The following is a 20,857-nucleotide window of genomic DNA, read 5'->3' as shown; positions in this document are numbered from 1 at the left end:
AAAGGCCCTTTGCAATAGTCTCTTCAGAACCCTTCAGAAAAGCAGGCAGTGGCGTTGATGATTAAGTTTGCATTTGGACTAAGAAATTAGCACACAGTACCCTTTCCAGTCTTGGATTCCCGTCAGCCCTACCTAAAGTCACAACAAATTATATCTCTATTGCACTTGCTATTAAAGAAGTCTGGAGTATTTTTGTTAAACCCAATTGCTGTTATCTCCTGAGAACTAGAAAGTGAACAGCCACGTTTATCCCCAGATCAAAGATCAGGAAACTCAGACAGAGACACACTGTTCAGATGAGGAGCCCAAGGTCACTGGTGAAGTTAGAAAGAGCTTGAAGCTGCAGGTAAGTCTTCGCCCCCCAGTTTTGAGTCGTGCCTCCTTAGCTGTCGCCAGACAGGCAGGCTATGGTAGCGAGAGAAATTTTCCCAGGGAGACTATCCTAAAGGGCACCTTAGGTTCACGCTGCAGTCAGTGTTCAGGGCTCTTCCTCTCCAGTTTGAGGACAAGGGTACTCCTTAGCAGGGGGGTGAGTAAAGACCTCGAGGGAGACTGGGGTTCCAGGCCCGCAACCGCCCCCGGGGATCCGCTCCGGATTGTGCAACGCAAGCCCTCCCAGCCTCCACTGGGGCTCCCTCATCTGTGAGGAGCCCAGAGCCTCTGCAGCGCGCCACCCCCGCTGAGAGCCGCTTCAAGAAACAGATCCTGCAGCATAATCTGCCAGGGCCCTGGCAACAGGAGCCGGTCCTTCAGGCAGCGAGCCGCGGGAGCAGAATCCTGGCGCCCCCGGCGCGCGGCCCTCACCGTGCCCACGCCGCTGCGCCCCAGCCAGCGGTGCTGGCCCTTTGGTCCCCCGCCCTTCTCTCTATTTCCTCCTCAGCCCCAGCAGCCGCCGGGCTGGCTGCAGAGGCCAAGCGGCCGCCGGCACCAGAGCGCAAGGGATTCCGCGGCACCACGTGTCCGAGCCGGGCTAAGGCGGGCGGAGCGGGCCGGGCCCGGCTCCCCGGGCCTGAGCGCAAACCAGCAGCGACGCGGGGTCCCGTCCGCACCGGCACCCGGCCCAGCCGGGGCCCGGTCTCCCGGGCGCACGTAGGTGCCTCCTCTTGGACAGCGCGATGGGGCCCTTCTGGGCAAGAAAGGGTAAGACTGGGGCGCCTATGCGGGCTCTGCTGTCAGTGCCCGCGGACATGGGTGGGTGACTGATGGGCTTGGGTCCAATGAGGGCAGTGATGGGGCGCTCCGGACCCCAGGACCACCTTTTCCAGCGCGGGAGGTATCCAGGGTGCTCGGCGATGCACAGAAGAAGGTCATGGAAAATGGGGAATCAAGGGCACTCTCAGCACATAGAGGCCAAGGGAAGGGCATTCCTGTTTGATTGGTTGTTGAGATGGTCAGGCTGGACTCCTGGTTGCAGCAAGCAAGATTGGCCAGGCCAATGTACAGGCCGTCGGTTTTGAATCTCCCTTTACTGGTTGTTCTCTGGAGTGGTTTTGGAAATGGTGGCTTTTGATAAGGAAAGTGCATTAAGAATAGGTGTTCTCCAGGAAGCCTTCACTGAGCTCTCCAAAGAGGGAGACAGTCCCAAGTCCCCAGAGGACACTTTTCAAGTTTCTACTTCCTGGAGAAACTTTCGTAAAGACTATTCCAGGTGAGAAAGGATGATCCATTTTCCATTAATGTGTTCTCGAAGGGCTGCATTGATGAGCTCAAAACCTCCTCATGGTGGGTGGCATCAACAGGTTTGGATTTAAAATAGAGGTAAATTCTACAGTAAAAGAGACCTGTAAGCTTAATTTAGTATGTGGAAAAAGATTCTGAATGAATCTTTTTAAATGAAAGAAGCTACTGCTGAAAATCGTTGCTTTTATCTTCCCCAGTGTCCAGCAGGTAGTGCTATCAAGGAAAACAGGAGACTCCACTGCTAGGTTCCTCTTGGGTCCTCTGGCCTTGACCCCAGAGCCTGTGCAGCAGAAGCAAAGGGCAGCTGTGACATCTGGATATCTCTTCTCAGAAAAGGGCCACATTTCAACCCTACAGATCAGAATCTGCAACTTAAAATTTCTGCCAGATCAGATTCTTCAGTAGGCACATTTTAGGAATGTTTGCCTTTTCCTCCCCACAGGGTGCCCTTGGGGCAAAAGGAGTCAGGTATTCTTTACACCAAGTTTTCTCCACTTGTACATTTGGGAGAGCAGTAGCACCTGTCTCTGAGAGATGAGCCCAAGTGAAATCACTTTTTTTTTTATGTGCTTCAGATTTTAGAGCAGCAATGTATTATCATAGAGCAGATTTTGGTCACTTAATTTATTTTACAATAGCACTATTTTAATGCAGAATATATTTAAAGTACACTGTTCAATTCATAATGATCCGTACGTATTTAAATAATACTTTATTCACTTGATTTGTATGTAATAGTCTTTACAGTGATCTCATAATTGAAACTAAATAATTGTATGCATTCTTAAATGCTGATGCACTGAACAAAAAACAAAAAATGAGTCCAAAATTTATTTTTACAGATGATCTACTGAGCCTTGCAGAGAGTAAGTGAGTAATTTAGCCAGTGGCACACTTAGAACCAGCTGTCTCCTAATAGTCATTTTTTTTTTTTTTCATATTGTAGTAAGAGTAGGTAGAAGATAAGTTCAAAAGAGTAATACTGCAAACTAGTGGTTGACAAGGTTTGGAGACGGGATGAGGGTGAGAAGAGTGTGACACTAAAAGGGTAGCATGAAGGAGATCTTTGTGAGGATGGCATAGCTAGGTATCTTGATTTTGTGGTTACACAAGTCTACATATAAGATAAAATATCAGGCCTGGCGCGGTGGCTCGCGCCTGTAATCCCAGAACTTTGGGAGGCTGAGAAGGACAGGTTACTTGAGTCCAGTAGTTTGAGACCAGCCTGGGCAACATGGTGGGACCCCATCTCCACTAAAAATACAAAATATAAAAAAAGTAGGTAGATATGGCAGTAGGTGCCTGTAGTTCCAGCTACCCAGGAGGATGCGGCAGGAGGATTGCTGGAGCCCAGGGTGTAGGGAGATGTGATAGCACCACTGCACTCCAGCCTAGGTAACAGAGAAAGACCTTGTATCAAAAATAAATAAATTAATTAAAGAAAAGAAAAAAATCATAGAGCTGTAAACAGACATTGCACCAATGTCAATTTCCTGACTTTGATATGATACTGTAGTTATATGATATAACTTTTGGGGAAAACTGGGTGAGGGGTGTGTAGGATCTCTCTCTACTATCTTTACAACTTCCTGTGAATCTATAAAAATTTCAAAATAAAGAAATTTCCTTTACAGTAATTTTGTAAGTATATCGAATTCCAACATTGGCCATTTTTCTGAATCTGAATGTATACAAAATATTGCATTTTACTATATATGCTATTTTAAGTAGGTAATACAAACTTAAAATACTTGTGGTACAAACTAACACCTGCACATAACTTTATCAATATTTAAAAGACCATACACACCATTAAGATGTAACTAATCATGCTAGAGTATCAAATAGCATCTTGGCAATAGATATTAATTTCAGTTTAGTTAATTTCTGTTTATTTAAAATTTTGGAAAACAAAGAGAAAGTGGTTTATTTAAGTACTACTTGTGCGAAAATAACAGCTGGTGTTTTTCTTTTCTTCTCTCTCTCTCTCTCTTTTTTTTTTTTTTTTTTGTCTGTGTAAAAATACTGAGGTTTTGAGTCTACAGTTGGTCTTTTCTCTTCTTCTTAGCAGGATGTTTTCTGTGGTTCAGGTGACAGAACCCAGCGATATGACCAAGCAGACATGATAGAGCGGATAGGATAGAAAAAAGAGAACAAAACTGATGTTCATAAAGATCTCTCATTGAGAGAAATTATGAAAATAAATTAAGTTATTTTAAATATCTGAACAGTCTTTTGTGGATGTTCAGAGCCACCGTCACCAACATTAGGGTGTTTTTTCTTTGGGGTTGGCCACCAATGGCAGAAGTCCCAGAATATCTAAATGTATCCCCAAAGGAAGCAGGGAACTAAAGCTTCCGTGGTCTTGTAGACTGACAGCAGGTGCTGGCAAAGGAAAGAAAGGTTCCTGTGTACATACTTCTGACAAAAGAAATATTCTTTTGCATGGGAGAAGGCAGTATTTCCAGAACTTCAGTTTTTCTAGTATATGTCACAATTTTTATCATCTCTGAATATGAATCATACTACTATTTACTTATTCTTACTTAAATTAACGTATTATTTTTTACTCGGACTTTATCAAAGGAATAATGCCCACCTATGAAATACCATGTTTCATATGTTAATTATATTTCTCCTAATGTGTACAAATAAATACATATTACAGCTTTACAGAAGACATCCATGAACCACCTAAAATTATCTGTGTACCACCTAACGTATCAGGAAACACTGTACAATGACACAACCTTGGGAGGTGCTCCAGGGCCTGATGCTGAGGGAAAGCCTAGCTATATAGGGTAAGCAGAGAAAATATTAAATTAAAAATTTACCTCTAGATTATTTTTCCTATATGGTCTTGTGAATTGTCAAAATATAGTTAGAATTAGTACTTCCAGTGTTAGAACAATCCATTTAATTATTGGGAAGATCCATTTATCCTTATATTGAGAGTAGATGTGAACTCACCAAATTACCTCTACTGTATCTCTACTGTCACCCAACCAAACATTCTCTATAATAATTCCATGTGACACTTTGCCAGAAGCCTCATCAGAGTCCATATGCTCTGCCAATTCCAATCCTATCTGTAATAAGAAAAAAAAATCTAGACTTGGTCCAAGTAATTCTTAGAAGCTGAGGATGATCTCTGTCACTTTTTTCTTTTCTAAGCACCCAGAAACCAACATTTTATTAACTTGTGCCAAAATATTGTCCAATGTTTCATTTCAGTCTCATCAATCAGGTTTTACTGGCTTTCCCTTCTCTCTGGTTTTTGAAAATCAGAACTATATGCTTGGCTTCTATATTTCTAATAACTTGGAATCTAATGTTCAGGGTTCTTCATAGACATTAACAATGGTACCATAATTCCATTTGTATGAGATGGAATTGTAAAGCCCAGTTCATAACTTGTTAAATGTCTTAAGAGAAGCTAGTGACATGACTTGACTTGAGCTTTATTCTCTTTTGCCAAGTTTTATTTTTTCCTTTTTAGTTTGGAAATAATTTTTACTTGACTGAGAAGCAAAAGAGTCACTAGACAGTTATGTGTTCTCTTATTCATCAGTATTAAATGAACTGTAACAAGTAGTGAGTTTATACTTTTCTTTGGTTCTTACATAAAACATAAAGTGAATATTTTTCTATTTCTTATTATTTTTGTAAGTCATAGTTCAAAATTAGAGTTCAGTCTTCTTGAAACTGTGAACTGAAGATTTACCGTATCAAATGTTCTTGGGATCAGAACCTTAGATTATTCAGTTTTTTGCATTAATAGTAATGGTATTTATTATCATAATATTTAATTCAGCTTTTAAATTAACCAAACATCTTTATTTGATTTGAAAATGGTGGGATGTGAGAGAGATTACAAAATAAGAATATTCTGAATGACCTTCCAAGTAAAGATATGCAAGTAGAATACAGAAAGAGAAAGAAGTAAGAAATTATATATTTCTCTGAAAAGAAGGAATTAAATATGAATTTAATCTCAGAAGAGTACATATTTTCTTATTCCCTAAAGAAAACTGTGAACTTTTGATGACCCAACTAAAGACAGTTTCCTGACTTAAAACCCTAAAAATCAATTTAGGTTCAGCTTACTAACTGTGAGAGTTTTCTTCCCAAGGACAGAGCTGACATCTTTTGTAGTATAAATGAAGAATGGGTGGAAGGTAATATTAACCGGTTCTCTTCCTTCTTTCTTGATTTAACCTGTACCTGGAGAAACTCAATTCATAATTTCATCAATTTTGTACCATCAATACACACCAAATTAACTTTAAATGGTATGGAATGATAGTCTAAGTGAGTAGGAGCCATTAAACCTGATGACACTTAAATGCATTCATCACATTGATGTATGTGATGTATGTCTTTTAAAGGGCCATTATGTTTTTCTGTGAGAGAAGGGGTTTGAAAGTGTAAACTTTATATTACCTATATGAACATTCTTTAGTATCCATTTGGTTCTTAAAACATATTAAAATGGAAGGTGGCTATAATAAAGTTATTTTTAAATTTTAATCAAAGGTGAACATTTCCTGTAGCTCCCAAGAGTAAGGTTGTCGGGGGTGCTTTGTCCATGGTGCTGAAACGGGCTCTTCCTCGGTGACCTCACTACAGAATTAGGTACAGAAAGAAAAAAAAAATGGCATTTCTTCCAGTTAATGACTTACAGGAATACAAATGCTGACTTTAAAAATTATCTGTTCTTCAGTTTTATAATCAGCATGCAAAGAGAATTTGCAGACATTACTAGTTTGTATATTTGAGTGATGTGCTTGTAGGAGGAATTGACAAATATTTGTTCTTACCCTATTTGAAGTACAGCTTGGAAATTTTTATCACTTTACTCCTACAATTTCTTTATTCATTAAACTAATAATATTTAATAGTTGTCAATTTCTATTTGTTTTCTAAAAACTCTTCAGTTTGTAATTTTTAGTCCCATAGTATTGCTTTCTCTCTGACTTTTATTACAGTAGATACTTTGGGCATTTTTCATATAATTTTAAATAAGAAAAATTATGTCTCTTCAAATAACGAGCCATTATTTCCATTACCATTTATATGTTTGCAGAATACTTATTATCCACAACAAATTGTCAAGAAATACTTAATGCATATAATTGTGAGGATTATGAAGAATTTTTATACATGGTCTTTGCCCCTGAGAAACCTTAAATATAATAATTACTGCATTTGCATAAAAAATAAAATAATAACAACACAAAGCAGTGTATATTACTAGAATTTAAGATCATTGAGGGACTGGACCTGTTTGATTTTTTTATAGATTTATCTCAAGTATGTAACACAGTTCCTAACTCATAGTGAGTGCACAAAAAGTATTTGTTAAATGCTTTAGAACATTAGTGAATGAATACATGCAAAAAGAGCTACAATTGGTGGCACCAATCAGATGGTGTTGATTTACAGCTACCCACTTAAGAAGGAGTATGCATTGTCTAATTATAATGTTACAGAAATTGATATACATTTATCTGTTTTCCTCCATGCATTAAATTATGAAAAGCAAAAATAAGTCTAACATGTTTTAGGTGTATTAAATGTTAGGTATGTTTTAAGTGTTTTACACATGCCCTTCACTTATTGGTCACTACAATTATTACAATTTCCTTATTACAAATGAGGAAAATTAAGAGACTGTTTTAAATAACCCAGTCAGTAATGAGCAATTCAGAATAAAACTCAGCCTGTCTAATTCTGAGTTTTTAACTATTACTATGCCAAAACTCCAACCTATCCTTGAGCATTTAAGAGCTTTTATAATTTTCATGCCATCATGTAAATTCTAGCCCTTTAGGAATCTTTCCCTTGATCTCTTTATGGAAGATCTGTTACCTAAGCAACCTTGCTTTTCTAATTAACAGTAAAGAAGTCACTTTCATCCCTCTTTATAATAGCAAAAGGAAACTTTATTCATGGGAAAAAGCATAAAATCCCAGAACCAGAGCCATCCTTTGGGTTTATGTAGAAAGCGGAGGAAGAAAAATGACAGAGTGGGAAAAGAATAGATAGTCCTCTCTACCCTGTGCCCTAAGTTGAAAAAGTTTTGTAGGGACTCCACAAGTAGAGTGTTCTCCACTACTTCTTTTTGAAGTGAAATAGCTGTGGCATGAGGTTTAGCCAAAGTCTTTTGAAACAATGTTCCAGACAGAGGCTTATTTTTTCAGTTTCCAACAAGACCAATAACAAACACCCTGAGCAAGACTGATAATGTTTTATACAATAATATTAAACTTATGTACAGATGTTTAATAAGCCCAGTATATAATTTCCTCACAGTATTTCCCAGTCTGATATTTCCTATCTTTATGTCACATTTTTGCAATCAAAACTTTTAAATCCAGCATCTATTATTTAGCTGTCACCACTAATCATCACTGAAGTTTGTCCAGAAAAGTTATCAATCATCTTGAATTTAACTCACTTATGATCACTTTTCATAAAGAAGTACAAAAAGAATAGATTTAGTAGCTTTGCTGTGTTAATCACATAAAATTCTTACCATTCTTAAATTTGCATCTGGACATCCAGCTTGAAACTTAAAAATGAAAGTTAACTAAGCCCAATAGTTCTGAAAACATTCCACGTACTGACAATACCTAAACACTTATTTTCCTTGTTGGAAAACACCAAAGACAACCTGATTTTCCTTGCTGAAATAATAATAAAGGTATGCATTAGGTGAAGTGTATTGGTTTATTCTCCCAGTAGTAATAAAGACATGTCTGAAACTGGGTAATTTATAAAGGAAAGAGGTTTAACTGACTCACAGTCCTGCATGGCTGGGGAGGCATCAGGAAACTTATAATCATAGTAGAAGAGGAGACAAACACATCCTTCTTCACATGGTGGCAGTAAGGAGAAGGGCAAAGCAAAAGGGGTGAAAGTTCCTTATAAAACCATCAGATCTTGTGAGAACACACTCACTATCATGAGAACGGTATGGAGGTAACTGCCCCCATGATTAAATTACCTCCTACTCGATAACTCCCATGACATGTTGAGATTATGGGAACTACAATTTAAGATAGGATATGAGCAGTCGACACAGACCCAAACCCTATCATTCTTCCCTGACCCCTCCCGAATCTCATGTCCTCACATTTCAAATCACAATCATGACTTTCCAATAGTCCCCCAAAGTCTTAACTCATTCCAGCATTAACCCAAAAGTCCAAGTCCAAAGTCTCATCTGAAACAAAGCAAGTCCCTTCTGCCTATGAGCCTGCAAAATTAAAAGCAAGATAGTTATTTCCCAGATACAATGGGGGTACAGGCATTGGACAAATAGACTCATTCCAAACAGGAGAAATTGGCAAAAACAAAGGGGTTACAGGTCCCATCCAAGTTCAAAATCCAATATGGCAGTCATTAAACCTTAAAGTTCCAAAATGCTCTCCTTTGACTTCATGTCTCACATCCAGGTCATGTTGATGCAAGAGGTGAGCTCCCATGATCTTAGGCAGCTCTGCCCCTGTGGCTTTGCATGAGACAGCCCAACTTCTGGCTGCTTTCACAGCCTGGTGTTGTCTTTGGCTTTTCCAGGCACACAGTACAAGCTGTCAGTGGATCTACCATTCTGTGATCTGGAGGACAGTGGCCCTCTTCTCACAGTTCTACTAGGCAGTGCCCGCAACCCCACATTTTCCTTCCACACTGCCCTAACAGAGGTTTTCCATGAATGTTCCACCCCAGCAGCAAACCTCCATACATCCTCTGAAATCTATGTGGAGGTTCCCAAACCTCAGTTCTTGACTTCTGTGCACCCACAGGCTCAACACCATATGGAAACTGCCAAGGTTTGGGGCTTGCACCTTTTGAAGTCATGCCCAGAGCTGTGCCTTGACCCCTTTTAGCTATGGGTAGAACAGCTGGGATGCAGGACACCATGTCCTGAGGCTGAACACAGCAGGGGGGCCCTGGGCCTGGCCCACGAAACCATTTTTTCCTACTAGGTCTCTGGGTCTGAGATAGGAGGGACTGCTGCAAAGATCTCTGACATGCCCTGGAGATATTTTCCCCTTTGTCTTGGTGATTAACATTGGGCTCCTTGTTACTTGTGCAAATTTCTGCAGCTGCCTTGAATATCTCCCCAGAAAATGGGTTTTTCTTTTCTATTGCATCATCAGGCTGCAAATTTTCCAAACTTTTATGCTCTGCTTCCCCTTGAATGCTTTGCCACTTAGAAATTTCTTCCACCAGATACCCTAAATCGTCACTCTCAAGTTCAAAGTTTCACAGATCTCTAGGGCAGGGACAAAAATCCCACCGGTCTCTTTGCTAAAACACAGGAAGCGTGACCTTTACTCTAGGCCCCAAAAAGTTTCTCATCTCCATCTGAAACCACCTCAGCCTGTACTTAATTGTCTATATCATTATCAGTATTTTGGCCAAAGCCATTCAACAAGTCTCTAGGAAGCTGCAAACTTTCCCACATCTTCCTGTCTTCTGAGCCCTCCAAGTCTCTAGGAAGTTTCAAACTTTCCCACATTTTCCTGTCTTCTTCTGAGTCCTCCAAACTGTTTTAACCTCTGCCTGCTACCAATTTCCAAAGTTACTTTCACATTTTCAGGTATCCTCATAGCAGCACCCCACTCCTGGTACCAATTTACTGTATTAGTCCATTCTCATGCTGCTAATAAAGACACACCTGACACTAGGTAATTTATAAAGGAAAAAGGTTTAATTGACTCACAGTTTCAGATGGCTTGGGAAACCTCAGGAAACTTAAAATCATGGTGGAAGGGGAAGTAAGCATGTCCTTCTTCACATAGCAGCAGTAAGAAGTGCCAAGCAAAAAGAGGAAAAGCCCCTTATGAAACTATCAGATTTCATGAGAACTCACTCAGTATCACAGGAACAGCATAGAAGTAACAGACACCATGATTCAATTACCTCCCACCAGGCCCCTCCCATGACATGTGCGGTTTATGGGAATTACAATTCAAGATGAGATTTGGGTGGGGACACAGCCAAACCATATCATGAAGTGACTGACATATTATTGATATACTTTCCAGTCCTGTATATATCAGTAAATATCTGGAGGCTTGTAAATTAAATGACTGCTTGCTCCAAAATAGTTTTTTCCCAGTTATTGAATTATGTATACTGTTATCCAACTATTGTATATAAAAAGAAGAAAATAAACTTCATAATTTATAAACGCCCTAGGAGAAGGGATGAGATATCACATAAAACACCTTAAATTTCTTCTTAAAAATTTGAGATTACATAGCAATCCCTGCTTTACATTCCCTCTGTAAAATAAAAAACAATATTAAACATAATTTGAAATTAAATTTTCCCTATACTTTAAAATATATCATGTTAACACATGAATAAATTGCACTGCTAGGTTTTCTTTTTCTCTTTATGTCCTTAACTTTTTCTCATTATTTTTCATCCTATTATACTAAGCTTAATCTATATTTCACTGCCCTAAGTAATTTCTTTCTCCTTTTATACTAACTGCTTTTATGTATTTTACTTAAAATTTTGCACGCCAAGAAGTAAGAGGTGAAAACATTCAGACACACACTCTTGACTTCCTTAATGGACATTCACAAGAAGTGAAACATTTCTTTTCCTAGTGTCTCTAATATATGTTACAAATGAGATCAGGTAACATTAATGGGACCACAAACGTCCAGTTGCTCAAATTTACACATTCTTCGTGTTGCTTGTTTTACTAGCGCACAAGGGAAATACTGTCTTCTGGGACTTTTTTCCCTCCATCAGGATATTTAAGCTGGAAGCTTTGTCAGACTGCATCAGTGTTCCCTGAGTAAGCAGGAATGCAAACTGCAATTTTAGCATTAGCATTCTACTTAGAACAAAGGGAGGTGCCCGGAAGCAGTACACACTAATGCAGAGCTTTCTGGCTTCCCTTTAAAGAGTAGACAGAGCCCTTTGACTCTTGGACTTATTTAAACAAGTCTCCAGTCCTTGACTCCAGAACTGAAGCCTTATATATTTCTTTCTATTTGGCCGAGCCAGTGATTTTTGATCACTTCTTCTTCCCAAGAGGTAAGTTTGCTTGCTGTGGTAAGGGAGGTATATTTGTTTTGCTAAGGGGTTATATTCTTGTCAAAGATTTGTCATAAAAATATTAAGGAAGATGTGGTTAACTAAATCACATTTTGTAATGTTGCTGATATTCCAAATAAGCCTAGTTTTGGAGTTACAAATGATCGGGAGAAAATTTAAGTTTTCAAGAGAGCATTTAAATAGCAAAGAATTTGTATTGTCTGACTTATGATTCCTGCAAAGAAATTGTAAATCATGTATTATAAAATTATTCCTACTTTGTCATTAGTGCAGAAAGCTGTTTTCCTTTTATCAAACTGTACGAAACTAATTTCTGTGGGTTCTTCACTCTGAGTCCCTCTGATCTGATTGACCAGGAGAGAGCTGCTAACTAGAGTAGCATGCCGCCGTTCCTACACTTGGCAGGTTGAGACAGTAGTTGAGCAAAGGAGTTTAAATTAGTTTCTATTTAGAGTTTATTCCAGATTATATAATAATTTTGTACTGCAGGCTTTGCTCTAGAATGTAAGTGAAAATTAATGCTCTTGATCTAGAATCATTTTAAATTGAATTAATTTGAATGTGATATGCTAGTTGTTTTGTGGTTGTACAAATTGAATACATCTGTAGTATATAAGAGTTTATACATGTTCTCCTGGTTGGGAGCTTTCACAGGTTAGGGTTGAAGTGCCATCTCTGCTCTTAAGTAAATGTGTTGTATTATTTATTGCTAAACTATCAAGTATGTACATTTTCAAAAATAGCTACCATGAAGGTAATGGTTTAGTTTACAACTTGGAGACTCTTGCAGGTGAAACTGGATTTAAATACAGCTATTTTTCTTATTGTCTCCAATACTATTTGGCATTAAGTGGGTACCAGTTAAACTCCCACCTCAGCAAAAGACAAAAGATTGTTGTCCAGTGCTCTAAAGGCAGTTTTATCTCTAGCAAGACTTATAATATTTTTTCAGTTCAGAAATCTATCCTGAAATGGTGGTAGTTACTGTTACTGTCAGAGTCATCTCATTCCTAATAACACAGAGAGCTGTCTTACTTGTGCTGTCCTTAATTCCTCACACCTAGCTGATGTCCCAAACCTCACCTTATTTGAGGTCACTTAGGTGTAATAGCAAAGCAATTACATAAGAATAATGCCATTACTGTACGGACAAACTAAGAGCAATGTTTTCCAACCTAACCTTAACTGCACCTTGGAAGATGTTACAGGAAAGGGGTCCTGATCCAGACTCCAAGGGAGAGTTTTTGGATCTTGCACAGGAAAGAATTCAAGACGAATTCATAGAGTAAAATGAAAGCCAGTTTATTAGAGAAGTAAAGAAACAAAGGAATGGCTACTCCATAGGCAGAGCAGCAGCATAAGCTACTCATTGGCTATTTTTATGGCTATTTCTTGATTACATGCTAAACAAGGGGTAGATTATTCATGAGTTTTCTGGGAAAGGGGTGTGCAATTCCCAGAACTTAGGGTTCCTCCCCATTTTTAGACCATATAGGATGACTTCCTTATATTGCCATGGCATTTGTAAACTGTTATGGCCCTGATAGGAGTGTGTTTTAGCATGCTAATGAATTATAATTAGCACATAATGATCAGTAAGGATGACCAGAGGTCACTTTCATGGCCATCTTGGTTTTGGTGGGTTTAGACCAGTTTCTTTACCGCATCCTGTTTAATCAGCAAGGTCTTTGTGACCTGTACTTTGTGCCAACCTCCATCTTGTGACTTAAAATGTCTAACCTCCTGGGAATATAGCCCAATAGGTCTCAGTTCTATTTTACCCAGCCCCTGTTCAAGATGGAGTTGCTCTAGCTCAAACACCTCTGACAGAATCACATGGTGGGCTTCCTGCATCAGTTTTTTTTTTTTTTTTTTGAGACGGAGTCTAGCTCTGTTGCCCAGGCTGGAGTGCAGTGGCCAGATCTCAGCTCACTGCAAGCTCCGCCTCCCAGGTTTACACCATTCTCCTGGCTCAGCCTCCCGAGTAGCTGGGACTACAGGCGCCTGCCACTTCGCCCGGCTAGGTTTTTTTTTTTTTTTTTTTTTTTTTTGTTTTTTTTAGTAGAGACGGGGTTTCACCGTGTTAACCAGGATGGTCTCGATCTCCTGACCTTGTGATCCGCCCGTCTCGGCCTCCCAAAGTGCTGGGATTACAGGCTTGAGCCACTGCGCCCGGCCTGCATCAGTATTTTTTAAAGGTCTTCTGGTAATTCTAAGATTTATCAAGGTTGAGAATCTCTGCCTTAGAAAGAATTGTCTTTCTTCATGATTTTAAAAGTTATTTGAAACTGCTCTTGCACCCCATCCCCAGACAGCAATATCAGGTAGTACATTATTTATCTACTTATAAGACAAAGTGAGAAGTGGGGTCTCAAGGTTAACCTAACAATCTTGAGTTACGGGATATGACATAAAATTCATAGGGGTACAAATGTGATGCTTTATCTAAATGCTAATATACTTGAGGTAAACTCTGGAAAAGTAAACTTTAAAAGGATGTGACTTTTAAAGTTTTACTTTTTTTTTTTTACTTTAAATGTTACTTTTCCTTTTTTTTTTTTTTTTTTTTTTTTTTTTTTTGAGGTGGAGTTTCACTCTTGTTGCCTAGGCTGGAGTGCAATGTCATGATCTCGGCTCACCACAACCTCGGCCTCCTGGGTTCAAGAGATTCTCCTGCCTCAGCCTCCCAAATACCTGGGATTACAGGCATGCACCACCATGCCCAGCTAATTTTATATTTTTAGTAGAGACTGGGTTTTTCCATGTTGGTCAGGGTGGTCTCGAACTCCTGACCTCAGGTAATCCACCCACCTCGGCCTGCCAAAGTGCTCAGATTACAGGCGTAAGCCACTGCTCCTGGACTTACTTTCCCATATCTAAATGTAATAAAGTTGTGCTTGAGTTATTCGGCAATGTTTATCACACTTCCGTCTCTGAGACCCATCTTAGTCTGAAGTTTGGAAAACACCTACTCCAGCCAGTTTGCTCAGGTAGAAAAAGTGGCTAGAATACTGCATTTATAGGGTGCTGAAAGAATTGAAGATATAATGCATGATAAAATCTAGCATAGTACCTGACATACAGAAGGTATTTAATATGTTAGTTTTCAGCTTCCTCCCTCGGCTTATTAATTTTAACATTAAAGTGTCTCAGGATAACCTTAAGGCAATGAGTAGAGAAAAACTATTATTTCCCATATATTATGATGGTTCATCTGTTGTTTCTTAAAAAGGATTAATTCAAAGCTTTGCCTGGAACATGAGGTATATTTTTTGCAATTTACTTCAAATAATTATATAAATTCAAAGTCATTTAAAAATCATGCAGAAAGTGTAAAGTGTATTAATTTGTCTAAATGTTAAAGAAAAAGAAATAACTAAAATATGTCCTTATTTTGGTCATTGGTAAATATACTGCAGAATGCATTTCAAATTATTTGAGTGTGTTCATATTTTTTAATTGAAAAGGTACCACAGGTTAACTTGTATGTATTACTTTTAAAGTACCTTAATTTTTTTTAGTTTTGTAAATGACTATTGTCACTTATTGGCACAAGTTCTTTAAAAGCCTCTCACAAATCTTAATACACGTGCATAACCCTCGCTTCTATGCAATAAACCAACTACAGATTTCTAACTCTTTTTTTCCTGTATCTTCCTTAACACACACACACACACACACACACACACACACACACACCCTGAAAGCCAGAGAGAGAGAAAAGAGAAATGGAGATTCAGAGACAGAGAGACAAAGAGCGAGCGAGAGATTTTTCCCACAACATATATTCCAAGATCTTAGCCAACGTAAGTGATCACAACTGACTACTGTGAAAGTAATCCAATAAATACCAAAGTATTTTAACAAGTAACAAATAACAAAGTGACATGTTCTTCATTATGCAGAAAATACCATTCCCTTTTGGGTGCCATGTCCATAGCTCAATTTATGAAGAAAATATTTAAGCCATTTTTAATCATACAACTTCTGGACATTAGACTATGAATCCAATCCAGAAATTTCTAATACTTTTTCTATTCCAGTTGACTTCTCAGTAATTTATATTTGTATACAAAAATCCTGATGCTATACTGTGAAATTGGAGTTAAGCAACTGCTATTTGTAATGAAAACCTGGATTCCAAGTTGCTAGACTACAGTTAATTAAATGCACAGCAGCCTTAAAATGACTTACATTTGCTATATTCTTTCCAATAATGATAACCAACTACACGATAACTTAATTTAATAATGACAGTAAGTATTTTCCTGAGATAAGAATGCTTTCGATTTTTGCACATTGATTTTGTATCCTGAGACTTTGCTGAAGTTGCTTATCAGCTTAAGGAGATTTTGGGCTGAGATGATGGGGTTTTCTAAATATACAATCATGTCAACTGCAAACAGAGACAATTTGACTTCCTCTCTTCCTAGTTGAATACACTTTATTTCTTTCTCTCGCCTGATTGCCCTGGCCAAAACGTCCAACACTATGCTGAATAGGAGTGGTGAGAGAGGGCATCCTTGTCTTGTGCTGGTTTTCAAATGGAATGCTTCCAGCTTTTCCACATTCAGTATGATATTGGCTGCGGGTTTGTCATAAATAGCTCTTATTATTTGGAGATATGTTCCATCAATACCTAGTTTGTTGTGAGTTTTTAGCATGAAGGGGTGTTGAATTTTATCGAAGGCCTTTTCTGCATCTGTTGAGATAATCACGTGGTTTTTGTCATGGGCTCTGTTTATGTGGTGGATTATGTTTATTGATTTGCATATGTTAAACCAGCCTTGCATCCCAGGGATGAAACTGACTTGATCATGGTGGATAAGCTTTTTGATGTGCTGCTGGATTTGGTTTGACAGTATTTTATTAAGGATTTTTGCATTGATGTTCATCAGGGATATTGGCCTGAAATTTTCTTTTTTGGTTGTGTCTCTGCCAGGTTTTGGTATCAGGATGATGCTGGCCTCATAAAATGAGGTTGGGAGAAGTCCCTCTTTTTCTGTTGTTTGGAATAATTTCAGAAGGAATGGTACCAGCTCCTCTTTGTACCTCTGTTAGAATTCAGCTGTGAATCCTTCTGGTCCTGGGCTTTTTTGTTGTTAGTTTTAGGCTATTAATTACTGCTTCAATTTCAGAACTTGCTATTGGTCTATTCAGGGATTAGAATTCTTCTGGTTTAGTCTTGGGAGGGTGTATGTGTCCAGGAATTTATCCATTTCTTCTAGATTTTCTAGTTTATTTGTGTAGAGGTGTTTATGGTATTCTCTGATGGTGGATGGTGGTCTGTAGTTCTGTGGGATCAGTGGTGATCCCCCTTTATCATTTTTATTGTGTCTATTTGATTCCTCTCTTTTCTTCTTTATTAGACTGGCTAGAGGTCTACCTATTTTGTTAACCTTTTCAAAACACCAACTCCTGAATTTATTGATTTTTTGAGGGGTTTTTATTGTCTCTATCTACTTCAGTTCTGCTCTGATCTTAGTTATTTCTTGCCTTCTGCTAGCTTTTGAATGTGTTTGCTCTTGCTTCTCTGGTTCTTTTCATTGTGATGTTAAGGTGTCAATTTTAGATCTGTCCTGCTTTCTCCTGTGGGCATTTAGTGCTATAAATTTCCCTCTACACACTGTTTTAGCTATGTCCCAGAGATTCTGATACATTGTGTCTTCGTTCTCATTGGTTTCAAAGAACTTATTTATTTTTGCCTTAATTTCGTTACCCAGTAGTCATCTAGGAGCAGGTTGTTCAGTTTTCATGTAGTTGTGCAGTTTTTAGTGAGTTTCCTAATCCTGAGGTCTAATTTGATTGCACTGTGGTCTGAGAGACTGTTATGATTTTTGTCATTTTGCATTTGCTGAGGAGTGTTTTACTTCCAATTACATGGTCAATTTTAGAATAAGTGCGATGTGGTGCTGAGAAGAATGTATATTCTGTTGATTTGGGGTGGAGAGTTCTGTAGATGTCTATTATGTCTGCTTGGTCCAGAGCTGAGTTCAAGTCCTGAATATCCTTGTTAATTTTCTGCCTCATTGATCTGTATAATATTGAGAGTGGAGTGTTAAAAGTCTCCCACTATTATTGTGTGGGAGTCTAAGTTTCTTTGTAGTTCTCTAAGAACTTGCTTTATTTTGCTCATTAGTTGATGCAGTTTCTTCATAGTGTTGATGGCCTTTACAATTTGGTATGTTTTTGTAGTGACTGGTACCAGTTTTTCCTTTCCATATTTAGTGCTTCCTTCAGGAGCTCTTGTAAGGCAGGCCGGGTGGTGACAAAAATCTCAGCATTTGCTTGTCTGTAAAGGGTTTTATTTATCCTTTGCTTATGAAGCTTAGTTTGGCTGGATATGAAATTCTGGGTTGAAAAATGTTTTCTTTAAGAATGTTGAATATTGACCCCCACTCTCTTCTGACTTGTAGGGTTTCTGCAGGGAGATCCGCTGTTAGTCTGATGGGTTTCCCTTTGTAAGTAACCTGACATTTCTCTCTAGCTACCCTTAACATTTTTTTTTTTTTTTTCATTTCAACCTTGGTGAATCTGATGATTATGTGTCTTGGGGTTGCCCTTCTTGAGGAGTATCTTTGTGGTGTTCTCTGTATTTCTTGAATTTGAATGTTGGCCTGTCTTGCTAGGTTGGGGAAGTTCTCCTGGATAATATCCTGAAGAGTGTTTTACAACTTAGTTCCATTCTCTCCATCACTTTCAGATGCACCAATCAAAAGTAGGTTTGATCTTTTCACATAGTACCATATTTCTTAGAGTCTTTGTTCATTCCTTTTCATTCTTTTTTCTCTAATCTTGTCTTCATGCTTTATTTCATTAAGTTGATCTTCAATCTCTGATATTTCTTCTTTTGCTATATCAGTTTGGCTATTTATACTTGTGTATGCTTCACAGAGTTCTTGTGCTGTGTTTTTCAGCTCCGTTGGGTCATTCATGTTCTTCTCTAAACTGGTTATTCGAGTTACCAATTCCTCTAACCCTTTTTCAAGGTTCTTAGCTTCCTTCAGTGGGTTAGAACATACTCCTTTAGCTTGGAGGAGTTTCTCATTACCAACCTTCTGAAGGCTATTTCTGTCAATTCATCAAACATATTCTCCATCCAGTTTTGTTCCCTTGCTGGTGAGGAGTTGTGATCCTTTGGAGAAGAAAAGACGATCTGGTTTTTGGAATTTTCAGCCTTTTTGCACTATTTTTCCTTCATCTAGGTGGATTTATCTACCTTTGGTCTTTGATGTTGGTGACCCTTGGATGGTGTTTTTGTGTGGATGTTCTTTAAGTTGATGTTGATGCTATTTCTTTCTGTTAGTTTTTCTTCTAACAGTCAGGCCTCTCTGTTGCAGGTCTGCTGGAGTTTGCTGGAGGTCCACTCCAGAGTCTGTTTGCCTGGGTATCACCAGCAGAGGCTGCAGAACAGCAAAGATTGCTACCTGTTCCTTCCCCTGGAAGTTTCATCCTAGAGGGGCACCCGCCAAACACCTCCTTTATGAGGTGTCTGTCGGCCCCTGCTGGGACGTGTCTCCCAGTCAGGAGGCATGGGGGTCAGGAACCCACTTGAGGAGGCAGTCTGTCCCTTAGCAGAGCTCGAGTACTGTGCTGGGAGATCCACTGCTCTCTTCAGAGCCAGCAGGTAGGAACGTTTAAGTCTGCTGAAGCTGTGCCCACAGCCGCCCCTTCCCCCAGGTGCTTTGTCCCAGGGAGTTGGGAGTTTCATCTATAAGCCCCTGACTGGGGCTGCTGCCTTTCTTTCAGAGATACCCTTTCCAGAGAGGAGGAATCTAGAGAGGCAGTCTGGCTACAGCAGGTCTGTGGTGCTGTGGTGAGTCCCACCCAGTCCAAACTTCCCAGTGGCTTTGTTTACACTGTGTGGAGAAAACCACCTACTCAAGCCTCAGTAAGGGCAGACGCCCCTCCCCTCACCAAGCTGGAGCATCCTACCTTGACTTCAGACTGCTGTGCTGGCAGCGAGAATTTAAAGCCAGTGGATCTCAGCTTGCTGGGCTCCATGGCGGTGGGATCTGCTGAGCTAGACCACTTGGGTCCCTGGCTTCAGCCCCCTTTCCAGGGGAGGTGTTTCTGTCTCGCAGGCATTCCAGGAGCCACTGGGTTTGAAAAAATGACTCCTCCAGTTAGCTTGCTGTCTCCCCAAACAGCCACCCAGTTTTGTGCTTGAAACCTAGGGCCCTGGTAATGTAGGCATCCAAGGGAATCTCCTAGTCTGTGGGTTGTGAAGACCATGGGAAAAGTGTAGTATCTGCACTACAATGTACGGGTCCTCACCACACAGTCCCTCACAGCTTCCATTAGCTAATGGAGGGAGTTCCCCAACCCCTTGTGCTTCCCAGGTGAGGCAATGCCCCACCCTGCTTTAGATTGCCCTCTGCGGGCTGCACCACTGTCTAACTAGTCCCAATGAGATGAGCAGGGTACCTCAGTTGGAAATGCAGAAATCACCCACCTTCTGCGTTGATTTCACTGGGAGCTGCAGACCGGAGCTGTTCCTATTCGGCCATTTTGCCAGCCACCCCCAACTTTTAAATTACATAATGTATTTTGGCTGGGCTTAGTGGCTCACACCTGTAATCCCAGCACTTTGGGAGGCCAAGGCAGGCGGATCACCTGAGGTCGGGATTTCAAAACCAGTCTGAGAAACGTGGAGAAACTCCACCTCTACTAAAAATACGAAATTAGCTGGGCGTGGTGGCACATGTATATAATCCCAGCTACTCAGGAGGCTGAGGCAGGAGAATCGCTTGAAACTGGGAGGCAGAGATTGCGATGAGCTGAGATCCTGCCATTGCACTCCAGCCTGGGCAACAAGAGCGAAACTCTGTCTCAAAATCAAAACAAAAAAATTCATTTTGACTTCATAAATGAGTTTTTCAAAAAGGTTTACACTAATAACTCATTTTTAATTCAAGTAGGGAGAAACACGCCATCCTCATTTTTATAATTAAATATTTATAAAGTACTCATAGGCCTAAATCAGTTGTACCTTCTTGCAAGAAGCCTAAATCCAATTTAAATAAATGATGTTAGCCCCACCAAAATTGAATTAGAGATTGATTTATTTTCATATTTCAGAAAATAATAT

The 20,857-nt window shown here is 39.5% G+C and overlaps 1 protein-coding gene across 5 annotated transcripts in view; it reads left to right on the top strand.

The window, feature by feature from the left end:
- The first annotated feature begins 482 nt into the window (after positions 1 to 482).
- SYBU (syntabulin) overlaps positions 483 to 20,857 on the top strand; it is a 118,062-nt gene continuing 97,687 nt past the window's right edge. For 3 of the 5 annotated variants that reach the window (XM_025394298.1, XM_025394297.1, XM_025394291.1), the window contains exon 1: positions 483 to 1,140. In XM_025394298.1, the coding sequence (XP_025250083.1) occupies positions 1,116 to 1,140 (25 nt within the window). In that variant the 5' untranslated portion in view covers positions 483 to 1,115. Of the gene's footprint in view, positions 1,141 to 11,450; positions 11,746 to 20,857 lie in introns of those variants that run through there. The other 2 variants (XM_025394301.1, XM_025394290.1) reach the window with 1 other exon arrangement.

This window comes from Theropithecus gelada, chromosome 8, assembly GCF_003255815.1.
Source record: "Theropithecus gelada isolate Dixy chromosome 8, Tgel_1.0, whole genome shotgun sequence".
NCBI lineage: Eukaryota > Metazoa > Chordata > Mammalia > Primates > Cercopithecidae > Theropithecus > Theropithecus gelada.
The sequence above is the reverse complement of the archived record's forward strand: the minus strand, read 5'-3'. Positions and strand labels throughout refer to the sequence as shown.